This window comes from Lampris incognitus, chromosome 16, assembly GCF_029633865.1.
Source record: "Lampris incognitus isolate fLamInc1 chromosome 16, fLamInc1.hap2, whole genome shotgun sequence".
NCBI lineage: Eukaryota > Metazoa > Chordata > Actinopteri > Lampriformes > Lampridae > Lampris > Lampris incognitus.
Window position 1 is genome coordinate 25413010 of NC_079226.1, and position 13998 is coordinate 25427007.

The 13998-nt window shown below is 44.3% G+C and overlaps 1 protein-coding gene across 1 annotated transcript in view; it reads left to right on the top strand.

The window, feature by feature from the left end:
• rps6ka1 (ribosomal protein S6 kinase a, polypeptide 1) overlaps positions 1 to 13998 on the top strand; it is a 69157-nt gene that overhangs the window by 2264 nt on the left and 52895 nt on the right. The window contains exon 2 of the mRNA XM_056295243.1: positions 5523 to 5567. Within this exon, the coding sequence (XP_056151218.1) occupies positions 5523 to 5567 (45 nt within the window). The remainder of the gene's footprint in view (positions 1 to 5522; positions 5568 to 13998) is intronic.

Below are 13998 nucleotides of genomic sequence, written 5' to 3' on the forward strand. Positions count from 1 at the left end.
TCATCCCGAGAGTCCTTCTAACAGGTGGGCAGGAATCATCAGCATTTGGAGATGATCAGCAAATTCAATCAAAACCGTCGGTCAGAGCTGGATCTGCTTTGAGCAGAGGAGGACAGATTGGAAACAGTCCTAGTTAAATTTGTCAACGGGACAGAAAATGGAGATTGTCTGGATTGATGGACGGGTGAATAAAGCAAAAAGAAATGGTTAAAACCAGTTGGATAGGGGCCAGTGTTGGGCTGTGATAAGAGATTTGCTGCATTTGGCCTGCATGATCGAAAATGATCACTTTTCTCAAGGAAATGGCATTATTATCAAAGCTGTTTTTTAAGAATCATGAAAATATACACTGCCTCTTTGACTGTTTGAGCATGGGGATATGTGCCAGAATCGGCTCCACTGTGAGGTTGTACTAAATACTGCCGGGGAAAAAACCCGAAGTGTTTTTAAGAGTAACAGCAAGAGGAGTGTAAGACTGACCTTTTCTCACAATGAAACCACGTGTAGCACATATTGTCTAATGATCAGTGTGTTACCTCAGATAGATGCGCTTCAGCAAGTCATCCCCGTTTTTGTTCCAGATTAGTCATTACCACCTGTGTCAGCCAGATTAGCCATGTGGCATCACTATGATCTGCTTCACACCCCTAGCACACTTCAGTTCTTTGCTATGACACACATCTACGCTGCTGCTCTGCAGTTTTAGTTCACTTTTGAGACTCGCTCATATGTGCTTTTCACTCGGTTTTCATTTTGAGCTCGCAAAAAGCCCCCCCCCCCCCCAAACACAACACACACTTTTCTAATCCTCATATGGAGATGTAAAATTTTACCATTGCTCATTGAGCATAATGGGCTGTATTTGCGTAGTCACATTGTTTTGAAGACATTGTTCATCTCGTGATTTGTTCTTAGGCGTGGTCTTTTCCCCCTCATTCACTTGCAGTCTTCACATGTCAAAATGGGTTTGGAATTCCATCGCAGTGTTGGGAAGAGGAGAGACAGCAGGACTGTACAGGCCTTGGAAGTGACGGTGGAAGTGGGCTTTTTGTTCCATGGGAGTTGAGCCTTTGCAGACATTATGCAACAAGCCGTGGAGATGGGAGAGGTTAGGGTTTATAAACTCTACCTGTGCCATTGGCTAACCTCAGAGCTAGGTGTGGTGAGCATTTAAGTGTGTGTGTGTGTGTGTGTGTGTGTGTGTGTGTGTGTGTGTGTGTGTGTGTGTGTGTGTGTGTGCTTGCCTGCCAAACAACACTGGCAAGCACAAAACGTATATGTTCATTACACTCTGTGTTTGTGTGAGCAAGTGTGTGTGTGTGTATGCGTGTGTGTGTGTGTGTGTGTGCGTGCGTGTGCGCGTGCGTGTGTCTCTGTCTGTCTTGCGCGGGCATTGGCTTAGCCACTAATCTGTGTGTGACCTCTGGAACACTTGGGCAAGGCTATGGGAGTGAAGAAGGGGAAGGTCATGACTACATAGAGACGTGTGATAACAAAACACCTTCACTTTAAAGCCATTGCTCATACCATTGCATACATTAACCCTGCCAGTTCGTCTCCTCTGCTTAGTGCCTATTGGTTGCTGATGTTCAACAGTTAGGAGTTATCATCTAAAAGAGTGTGAGAGAGATGTAAAGGAGAAAAGTGTCTTTATTGCAGTTATTGTATATCGCATATTAGTGAAAGAATGCGGGCATGGTCATTTTGATCAGGTGAAAACACTAACCTATAGGAGTAATTGTGAGTATTTAGCTTGTGATGAAGTAGGGCTGCACAATATATCGAAAATGTACCTTCATCGCGATATCAACATGCGCGATATACGTATCCAAGACTGCTTGAACTGCGATAAACGGTATATGCAGTTTGTGTTGACTTTGGTGCCCCCTTCTGGAAAAAATGCGGTAGTGTCGCTTGGCGGATTCCGCCTCAGTAACAACAAAAGTCATTCATTCATTATCCAAACTGCTTATCCTGCTTCTAGTTACTCACGCTGCAAAACTGGTAAGACAAGACATCGGTTTTAAATTGAGACTGTTACGTAATCGTTTATAATATAAACTTGCTATATTTGAATAGGCCTAGATGTTGTGTTAAAGTGATGAAGAAACTATATTGCCATGCAACCAAGTTGGTGGTATTTGTTCATTGTCAGTATAGCGGCTGTAGCCAGGTGCATTTTTTTCCCCAATAAAACCATGTTGCTGGAATGGAAATAATGCATTTAATTTTTTTTATTCAGTGTGCATAGTTTGTTCAATGTCTGTGGTCTGTGTTAGCAGCAAACCTAAAGCGGAAAGACATTAAAACTGTATACGTCAATATTTGTTTATTTATCGCGAGTCATATCATCATCGCCATATTCAACAACGTTATCGCATATCGCATGGTTTCCTAATATCGTGCAGCCCTAGGATGAAGATCAAAGGGGTATTGGAGAACGTTTATTGTTTTCCCTTATTGCATAGAGATTGCAGTCGTACTTTAATCACACTGTTAGCGTCACACTTGAATTTATCTTTTAGCCGCACACAAAACCTGAATACCTCAAGATTGTTTGTTTACTAGGTCCTAATTGCACAGGGATCCTATGACAAACTGAATGTGCTGTTCCTTGGCTCTTTTAAATAGGCTGGTCTATTATTGTGCTTACAGTATTCTGGGCACGTAAAGAGAAATTATTCTCCCAATCATGCACATTTCGTGTTTTCCTCTGTGAATATATGCCCAACGTTGAACATGGATATCCCACCAAGTGCATGTTAATAAGCACTAGGAAAATGTGTCTGACTTAGAACGTGTGTGTGTGTGTGTGTGTGTGTGTGTGTGTGTGTGTGTGTGTGTGTGTGTGTGTGTGTGCGCTCTCATTGAAGAAGCCTGGGGAGGAAGAGTGCTGTTAACTGGGCCACTTGGATCAGTCATGCAGAGCTAATGAGGTAGAAATGTGTAGGGCAGTAACCTCAGGAAGCCACTTGTGGCCACACAAATGCATACACACAAACAGTTGTGCACAAATGCTTTCACACTCCTCAGGATTTTATCCTTTGCGCCACACTTCATTGGGTTAAACAGTAACAACACACACATACACCCCACTGCAGGAGGGCCATAAGAAAAGAGAACTGTCAGAGAGCTGGAGCGAGGGGGCAGAGACGGGTCATGTTTCTGAGAATGAGAGAGAAGTGATGTCAGGTTTCCGGAAAGTGACACTACGTGCACTGGTTACATCAAATATCTGTCTGTCTTAGAGTCCCAAGAAATCACCCGAGGGAGGCGTCTGGGTAGTGTAGCGGTCTATTCCGTTGTCTACCAACACGAGGATCGCTGGTTCGAATCCCCGTGTTACCTCCAGCTTGGTTGGGGATCCCTACAGACACAATTGGCCGTGTCTGCGGGTGAGAAGCCGGATGTGGGTATTTGTCCTGGTCGCTACACTAGCGCCTCTTCTGGTCGGTCGGAGCGCCTGTTCGGGGGGGAGGGGGAACTGGGGGGAATAGCGTGATCCTCCCACGTGCTATGTCCCCCTGGTGAAATTCCTCATTGTCAGGTGAAAAGAAACAACTGGCGACTCCACATGTATCGGAGGAGAGGTGGTAGTCTGCAACCCTCCCTGGATCGGCAGAGGTGGTGGAGCAGTGACCAGAACAGCTCAGAAGTGTGGGGTAATTGGCTGGATACATCTGGGGAGAAAAAAAGGAGGGGGGGGCCCAAAAAAGAGGATCGTCAGATAGAGCTGGAGCGAGGGAGCAGAGACGGGTCATGTTTCTGAGAATGATGAGAGAGAATTGATGTCAGGTTTCCGGAAAGTGACTGGTTACATCAAATGTTCGTCTGTCTTAGATTCCTAAGAAATCACCCGAAAACACATTTGCAATTTATCTCCAAACTGGACTCAAACTGTACTTTCTGCCATTTCATCGAGTCGGTCTTACTCAGAGCATATCTGTTATGGCTCCTTTTTATGACTGGAAAAGTTCATCCAAATTGAATTATCTTCGGTGATATCATGGTTACAGGCTAGCTGGATAATCTGGCAGTCAGCAAAAAAGGACCAGAGCCTGTGTCCCATCCTGTCTATTGCCTCAGAGAAGAGTATACTGTAGGCCCATTACAGCTGAAGTCAATAACATGCCCGGTTATTGCTCTGTCCAACAGAAGGTCTTTATTCCCTAATTTAAAAATGCTCTGTTTCCTTAAAATAGTTAAGTCACTTTTTGTCACAAGCTCAGCTTTTCTCTCTTCTTTCTCTGACACTCTCCGTCCCTTCTTTCGATGAGGTCATTGCTTGACATTGTGCTGACTGCCTCTGCTAGCTTGCTGTCTGTCTTGTTTTGTGCACGAAGGAAGTGCAGGCCTTCATGGTCGCCCCTCTATTTTGAAAAACAAACCATAAAGCGGATGGCGGGGAAGGGGGGGGGTCTTTTGTTTTAGTCTTGTTGTCTCAAAAGTATGTCACTCTCTTTGTGTGAATATGTGGATTTCTGTTGTCTCCTTTTGTATTATCAGGGCAATATTTTGTACTTTTTTAATGTGATGGTAGGGCTCGTCTAAAATGAAATCACTTTTTCTCTCGCTTGTATGATAGTAGAGGATGGTAAGTTTAATGATTTAAGTAAGGTTAGTGACAAATTCTTTTTCCACCCATTCACGTGTAACATTTGAACATTAGCCAAGGTCTCGTGCACATCCAGTAGGATCAGACCCCGCTGGCAGTGCTCATAGGGCTTAGATCGGTACATGTAAAAAGGCATTTTACAACCTTAAAACGCATGAAAATCGAGTTTGGCTTTCACAGAGCGTTTATGTATCTGCATGAACTTGAATAATAAAAGTCAGGGTTAAAAGATGTCTTCGCTGTTTGTTATTCATCACCGTGTGAACAAAGTCTGTCTCAAGATGCCATGGTTTCAGCTGGGAAGGAAGAATATTGCAGTTACAGATCGGGGCTCTAAATATGTAAATGCCATGTGACAGCTAGACAAGCCGTTGAGATGACGGCAGGGTAATTTTACCTCGGTGTGTTTCTGGCAAGTGTTTGATAATCCCCATGTAATTACGCATTTTCCGAGCTTTGATTCCACAGGTGCCCCACGTAGACTCCCTTATTCTCAACCAATTATTATCCTTTTTGTTCCAAAGCTGTTTTTTTGTATGAAAAAAAAAGAAGAAGAGAAACACCAGACAATCAGAATTTAAACAACCAGGCTCACAAAGTGAGCAATTTTTCCCTGAGCAGCCGCCCTCATCATTCAGGGATCTGTGCACCTCTCTTGCCCCCATTTGTGTGTCAGGATGATATTATTGGGTCTGTGAAGCAGAAGAGCAGAGTGTTTGATACTAGGCACTGTTGCCGCCCACTCACTCCTGCAAATGACCTTTTCTCTCTGCTTCTCTCTCTCTCTCTCTCTCTCTCTCTCTCTCTCTCTCTCTCTCTCTCTCTCTCTCTCTCTCTCTCCCCCCTCTCCAACACGTACACCATCGGTACACATAGAGTTTCTCATGCCTGTTTCCTTTTTTCACAGAATGGGCAGAGTACCACTGAAGATGGAGTCACGCCTACTGTCAAGGTATAGCGCACGACGGGACACACACACACAAACTCGACACTTAGGTAGTACAACATGCAATAGTTGAGTGTGAGAAGACAAATTCCTGCATTGTTTCTTTCGCCACTGTGTTATTGAATGTGTGTGAAACATTCAATGAAAATATTTTGCAGAGGGAAAGGTTTTTATTTGCAGCTCCATCTACAGAATTGAAGGGAAGGGCATTTATTTTTCCATGTGTCCATGGCCACGATGGTGTGTGTGAGTATATGTGTGTGTGGGGACATGCATACACACATTTATTGATCACATTGACTCCTCTTAGTGGGTATCAGCTGGCCAGAGTTTAATGCATTGAATGCAATCTGAGGCAGCGTGTCAACTGATTGACAGTGGGCCCAGCTGCTGTTTATGCTGATGTGTTGGGTTAATACAGTAGGGTCTTAATAGGACAAATATCACATTTGCCACTCTTTCTGCTGATATTACCATATGAACACATCAAAAGCACATATGGACGGATACACATAGAACCACAAGCAAACACATGCGCGCACTCACAAACACATACACACACAGACAAGCACACAGAGACACACACACACACACACACACGCAGTCCCTGAGTCAGCAGTTTTGAAGCCCCTTTCTGTCACCCTGCCATGCGTTATTGTCCAACCAATAAACGGGATCCTGTTTCTTCTCCAGCCGTGTGGCGGAGGATGAGGAATTGTTCCTCTTCACTTCCTCTCTCTTTCATTCCTCTCTCTCAAAGGGGGGGTGGGGGGGAGCGAGGCAGAAGGGACTTTGTTGGACCGAGGGCCTCATCTTTCAGCTGAAAGCAGTGTGCTGTGACCGAGGCAGAGCTGAGAGCACTGCATCCAAGGAGGGTTATTAATGTAGTCAGGGTGGCCCATCTCAATAGCAGCAGCACATTGGCTGACAGCAGTGACCACAGCCTTTGTTTCAAAGCCTCCAACCATTGCTAGAAAGAAAATCAAATGCAAGCTTTTAGTAGATCACACACATTCATCCCAAGGAGAAAAAAACAAAAAAAACAAAAACCTGCAGCTTTGAATGATTTAATTAAACAGGCAGTGTTGCCATAACATGCAGCATGGTGTGTTGTTAATTGATAGGGGAGGATTTCACTAATCCGATCATTTCTGTAATCTTGTTAATTAAGATGACTTCCCACAGACTGGTGGATCTGTTGCACGGGTTGCTGCCATCTTGCTGGGATGCTGCATCAGTGGCAACCAACACAAGTGGCAACCCACATCCCCTATTCCTCACACAAGATGGATAACACTCAGAATTAAGAAAAAATAAAAATGTGTCCTGAATTGCATTTGACAGGGAGAAGTCTTTAAATAGCTTCATAAATAATGTATCCGTGTACATCGAGGGATCAGATCTTGACATAATTGTAGATGGAGATTTACCTCCTCCCCAGCCCTTGCTGGCACCATGCAGTCAAGGCAGGTCTAGCCAGGCACTTTAGCGATCAATGCTGTGTTGCTGTTTAAATGCTGGAAATCTGATAATGGTTGCTATTATCTACTCAGGACACGGTTACCCGTAGGCTCTGCTGGAAGAGAGAGGGGGACAGAGATGTAGGGAGGTAGAGAGAGGGGGAGTGAGAGAAAGAGAAGGGGAGAGAACACACAGTATCAGTGCAAGTCAATCTGGATGTAGAGGGAGACAAATGGTTTGGATCACACTGCACCCAGGAATGCAGGTCAGCATATCAGTTCACAATAACTGCCCTCGGTTAAGCAGACTGATAGAACTGGAAGTAAACCTAAAAATAGGAATTTTAAAAAAGGTAGCACAGATGGCCTGCAGTATTAATGAGGGGTTGCAGTGAAGCGAGGCTGGAGGACAAGTGATAGGTATGTAATCTGTTCCCCTGTGCCCCTAGAGATAAGAGCCGTGGCTCTAATGAACCATCTAACATCCACTGCCATCTCACTCCCGTGCTATTGTTCGCTATCACACTTTCAACACGCTGTTTCCTATACCTTTGTGCATGTCTCAGTGTGTGAAGGTTTAATTTTTTTTCTCTCTCCCTGACTCTGGTGTTCTGGCACACCTATTCAGATTGTGTGAAGGTTGTACATGAATTAACATGTCCATATAGTAAGGGTTTCTTTTGTTTCTGCCACACTATTCTGAAATGTTAGCTTCAATCAGGGCTGGTTATGGAGCAACTGGGAGGAACTTAATATTAGATGATTCCATGCTATGTATGTGTCCAACGCTCGGAGGACTGGATAGAGGAAAGAAGGATGGTGTTGAATAGAAGATACCCATCATTTTCTGGATAGCTCATTAGCATTACCCATTTCTCTCCCGTTTTATTTGCACTTTCACTTCGTGACCACTTTTTTTGCCGCCGTCCATTTTGTCAGCGCCCTAGCTCTCATCATCTCACAGCAGTTTAAAATTGATTGAAACTTGGATTCTGTTTTGAAAGTGGTCATTACCACTGAATGGGTGCTGCTGCGGTATGATTTTGGAATAAGGAGGTAGTGTACCACAGTCACAAAGGAGGGCACTCAAATCTGAGGGATATTACCCAGCCATTTACTACTCACTGGCAATAAGACAACCTTTCAGTGTGCTCCCACAGAAATGTAGAAATGGCACCATTTTTATCAGCAAATCATATCAACCTCGTGGCCGCTGAGCATACATGACCTGAAGAAAAGATGTACAGGATCTGTCCGTAAGGCCTTAACAATGCATATGATATGATAATCTCAGACTTTCAACAGAATGGATCCTCAAAATAAAATGATTGGAAAGCCCATTAGTTTCAACTGATGCCCGTAATGTAACACCTGAGGACAGTCCCAACCAAGTATAAATGAACTATCTTAGTACAATAGACCAACATAGCAGAAATGTCTTCTGAAGAGACTTTTTTTTTAAACCTTAGATGGATCACTTTGCCCGGTCATGCTCTGCAAAAGCTGTAAGCTATGGCATTCAAGAGAATGTCCCCCATATACTGACTTAAACTAAACTAGCCCAGCTAGTTAGACCTCTTTAAATAGTGACCTCCATTAAAAACAAACAGGATGATTATGCAGTTTACTTAAACAACTCTTACATGGCTTCATGTGTTCATGCTGCACATTGTGCATCAGATTTGAGAGATTTTTCTAATTATTTATATTCCTAACAAGAAACATTTTTTCCCATCATTATGAGAAGAGATTTCTCTGCATTCAACAAAAATGTATATGTGACCTCGGAAGCATTAATGTTATTGCGACGGAGAGAATATATCAGTTGTCATGTTTCCCTATGAGAGAGTCTGACAGCCATATGCCTGGCAAAAAGAAACAGTGCTATAATGGGATAATTCAGGATTCTCCGTGTTCTTGTTAATGGCCACATTCAGAAAATACAGCTTTTGTAATTTGTCCTAGAAAAGCATGGCTCTCAAGGCAGCCACTGAAATCATATTCTGTCTTCTAATCTATTAGAGCCCAAATAATGTTGATGGAGCATGATGAGAGGAAAATGGTGTGAGGGAAGACAGTTGTCATTGTCTGAACTGTCTGATGGACAGCTACAGCTACCCCCCCCCCCCCACTCTCACTCTCTCTTCCTCACACGCACGCACGCACACACACACACACACACACACACACACACACACACACACACACACACACACTAACAAAAACATCATGATCATCGGCGGCCATTCGGGATCGAGTATGACTGTCCTCCTTCTGGGTCCTTCTGGGACTTCAGGTGAGCGTAGAGGCCGATCCTGGAGCCGCATAATGGGAAGACACCTGCGCGTGACAGCTTTTTACGTGGAGTGGCTGATGTGCCTGCAGCCACCACACGGTCCTTGGCAGAGGGTGGCTAGAGTCCAATGGCATGGAGAACCAAGACGATTGGAGACCATCCTCTGTTGCAGCCTTCAGCCACCTTCATTGCCGTTGTGACCTGGACACATCATCCACCAGTTTTGCCCTTGAGGTCTTTGTTGGATCGTGCTTCGTCTGGAACCTCCCCCTCGACCTATCCGCCTTGGGTGACCCTACCAGGAGGCATACACCTGACAGCATAGCTCTTGGGATCATTGGTACATGCAAGCTTCTTCACCCCGGCAAGGTGGCGATTCAGGACAACACACACACACACACACACACACACACACACACACACACACACACACACACACACACACACACACACACACACACACACACACATATACACACACACACACAGAACATCATGGGAAACAAGCAGAGGGTAAATTGTTGATGTAGGTGTCTATACTATTGGATGGCAAATGCCTTTGCACTTCAGACATAACTCTTGAGGTCTGTTACAGTGTGGCGATCATAAAGTGTTTAAAATTAGCTGAGGATTATGGTATTAGATTTGTGCAAAAATTAGTTCAAATCTTTAAAATTGTTGAACCTTGATTTTTCCCTAACCACATACTTCAACTGGCTCATATATCATTTGCAAGGATATTTGGATGTTATACTGTGGTGGTTACAGCACACTGGGAGCAGTGTTAAGACCCTAGGATAGATACAGGACATGCAAGAGGGAATATATTTCCTTGCTGATTTGGGAGCATTTAGGGATACCCCAGGAACAGCTGGAGGTAACTGGACTGGTCCGACAGCCCTGTTTCAACAACAACCATGATCTGGAATAGCAGCAGGATGAATACCTGGATGGATGGATGGATGGATGGATCAATGATGACAAGTTTCACCTTAATTCAGTGACCTTATAAGAACACTAACTTGAATAAACCAATGTTGTATGTCTATCTATAGAATATGTCATGAAAATATAACAAAGGCCAACGCACACAACAAAAAAGGATGGAGGTCTTGAATTGTTTGTATCGGGGACTATGATGGAGGTTTAACCTAGTGATTTAATGACCAGGAGGTAATTATTCACTAGGATCTTTAATTCAAATTTACCGAGGTTATAAACTGGGGTCAGATCTGTATCACATTCAAAACACTTTTTCACTATTGTGCCCACCCACACTTGTGCATGCACACGTGTACCCTCACACACATACTAACCTCAAGATAGTGGCCATTTTCGTTCTCATGTTTGTCTATTTTCACCCATCTATCCAGCACTTTAGCAGTACTTCAGCATATTCTTATTGTTAATTTGCATATTTGATTATCATTCATTATTATTGACTGAACACAATGTTGTTTAGATAAACAGCCTATATTGTTTGGTTGATAACATGCGTAGAGGACATTGATTTTTGTGTGTTTTCTTGTTTCTGTGTGCTTTTGTTGCGTGTGCATATATTTGTGTTTTTTACTCATATCTGAGTGGGGAAACACACCTGCCAAGTCTGAGGGCAGAGGTCTTTTCCGTTGATGTCACTGACAGTTTTTGTTGGCCCTGACATAGATAATGCCTTTTATTAAGGATAAGTGCTGAGCGAGCTATATTTGTGCTTGACTGGCCGACCAATGAGAAGGCTTGGGCGAGGAAAGGGAAGGTAGAGAGCATTTTGTGCACAGAAAAGAGGACGAGAGATGAAAGCGATGTGAAGGAATGGAGGTACAAAGGGAGTAGGTAGCATATGAGGAGAGAAGCACAGAAAGGAAGGACTTTTGTCTGGGGAGCACATACGACAGTAGAAGGAAGGAAAAAAAAAAAGAAGGTTGACCGTATACACTGATCAGCCAAAACATTAAAACCACCTGCCTAATATTGTGTAGGTCCCCCTTGTGCGGTCAAAACAGCTCTGACCCATCGAGGCATGGACTCCACAAGACCTCTGAAGGTGTCCTCTGGTATCTGGCATCATGACTTTAACAGCAGATCTTTTGTGGATCTGATTTGTTTTTCCAGCACATCCCACAGAAGCTCGATTGAACTGAGGTCTGGGGAATTTGGAGGCCAAGGCAACACCTTGAACTCTTTGTCATGTTCCTCAAACCATTCCTGAACAATTTTTGCAGTATGGCGGAGGGCATTATCCTGCTGATGTTTAGGTAGGTGGTGTGTGACAAAGTAACATCCACATGAATGCAAGGGCCCAAGGTTTCCCAGCAGAACATTGCCCAGAACATCACACTGTCTCCACCAGCTTGTGTTCTTCCATAATGCATCCTGGTGCCATCTCTTCCTCAGGTTAACGACACACACGGCCGTCAACATGATGTAAAAGAAAACATGATTCATCAGACCAAGCCACCTTCTTCCATTGCTCCATGGTCCAGCTCTGACACTCAGGTGCCTGTTGTAGGCGGTTTTGATAATGAACAGGGGTCATTATGGACACTCTGACCCACAGCCCCATACATATCATGCTGTGATGCACTGTGTTCTGACATTTGTCTATCATAGCCAGAATTGACTTTTTTGGCAATATGAGCTACAATAGCTCTTCTGTGGGATCAGACCAGATAGGCTAGCCTTCATTCCCCATGCATATCAGTGAGCCTTGGGCTCCCATGACCCTGTCGCTGGTTCAGCGGTTGTCCTTCCTTGGACCACTTTTGGTAGGTGCTGACTGGGAACACCCCCTAAGACCTGCCGTTTTGGAGATGCTCTGACCCAGTCGTCTAGCCATCCCAATTTGGCCCTTGTCAAAGTCGCTCAGATCCTTATGCTTGCCCATTTTTCCTGCTTCCAACACATCAACTTCAAGAACTGACTGTTCACTTGCTGCCTAATATATCCCACCACTTGACAGGTGCCATTGTTTGTAACGAGATAATGTTATTTACTTAACTGTCAATGGTTTTAATGTTTCGGCTGATCAGTGTATCTTCCCTCCCCAGTCAGCCAAGTAAGGACACAGGCACAGTCACACACTATAGGGCTTTATGACTAAACAAAGACTCATCATGCAAGAGACGAAAATAAAATCGAGTGCCAGACCAGTTCAGCGCTCAAAGCACTCTCGCTCATTCATTTTCACTCAGACTAAGGTTTTATGTTTGTGTTTGTATGTTTACCTTGCTGGCATCACAGAACAGAGCACACTGTGGGTCACAGTGCCACATACCACTGGCTAATCTGCACCTTTTATCATCTGATTACTAACCAAGATGTTAGTGTGTGAATGAACACAGGGCCACATGCAGTCCCGTGTTTGGACTCAACAGATGTTACGATCAGAGGAACCTAATAGTTGTCCCTATCCAAGAGTGATTAAATATTTACTAGTGGAGAGAGAGTGCGTAGGAAGGTGTCGTAGATTATGTGGTGCGCTTTTTGACCTCTGGGCTGCCGTAGCAGCACTGGCTTGTCACGAAATGGAAAATTCAAAGCCGTGCTGCCACTGTGTGTGTGTGTGTGCGTGTGCGTGCATGTGTGTGTGTGTGTGTGTGTTCGTTTAGTATGTTGTAGGCATGGCAACTATTCTCTCCTTTTTGCAAGCCTGAGCTAACGCTTGATGTATGTGACATTACTCCTCCCCCCACACAAATTCACACACACGCACACACACACACATTCCGCAGAGCTACTCGACCGCCAGCATCCATCACACACAAACATTAAACCCTCCTCCACCCCTTTTAATATCTCCCTGTACATAACCCTGATCCCTGACTACCAACATAACCTTTAGGCTACGTTGCAGTTTGTTCTGTATCAGGCTTGTTGAGGATTGTGGGTGTGTGTTCAAATATTGACGTCATGGTCAGAGTGTAATGCTTGCATCATAAACATGTTAGCAGTGAATTTAAAAAGGATGATAGCATGATGGAGTGTGGAGATGATAGTTTGAGTCACTAAGTTCAGGAATTATCTCCACCTATCGACCCTATGGCAGCCACTGCAGACATCCACTTATGTATATATATATACACTCACTGGCCACTTCATTAGGTACACCTTGCTAGTACCGGGTTGGACCCCCTTTTGCCTTCAGAACTGCCTTAATCCTTCATGGCATAGATTCAACAAGGTACTGGAAACATTCCTCTGAGAGTTTGGTCCATATTGACATGATAGCATCACGCAGTTGCTGCAGATTTGTCGGCTGCACATCCACGATGCGAATCTCCCGGTCCACCACATCCCAAAGGTGCTCTATTGGATTGAGATCTGGTGACTGTGGAGGCCATTTGAGTACAGTGAACTCATTGTCATGTTCAAGAAACCAGTCTGAGATGATTTGAGCTTTATGACATGGCGCGTTATCCTGCTGGAAGTAGCCATCAGAAGATGGGAACACTGTGGTAATAAAGGGATGGACATGGTCAGCAACAATACTCAGGTAGGCTGTGGCGTTGACAAGATGCTCAGTTGGTACTAAAGGGCCCAAAGTGTGCCAAGAAAATATCCCCCACACCATTACACCACCACCAGCAGCCTGAACCGTTGATACAAGGCAGGATGGATCCATGCTTTCATGTTGTTGACGCCAAATTCTGACCCTACCATCCGAATGTCGCAGCAGAAATCG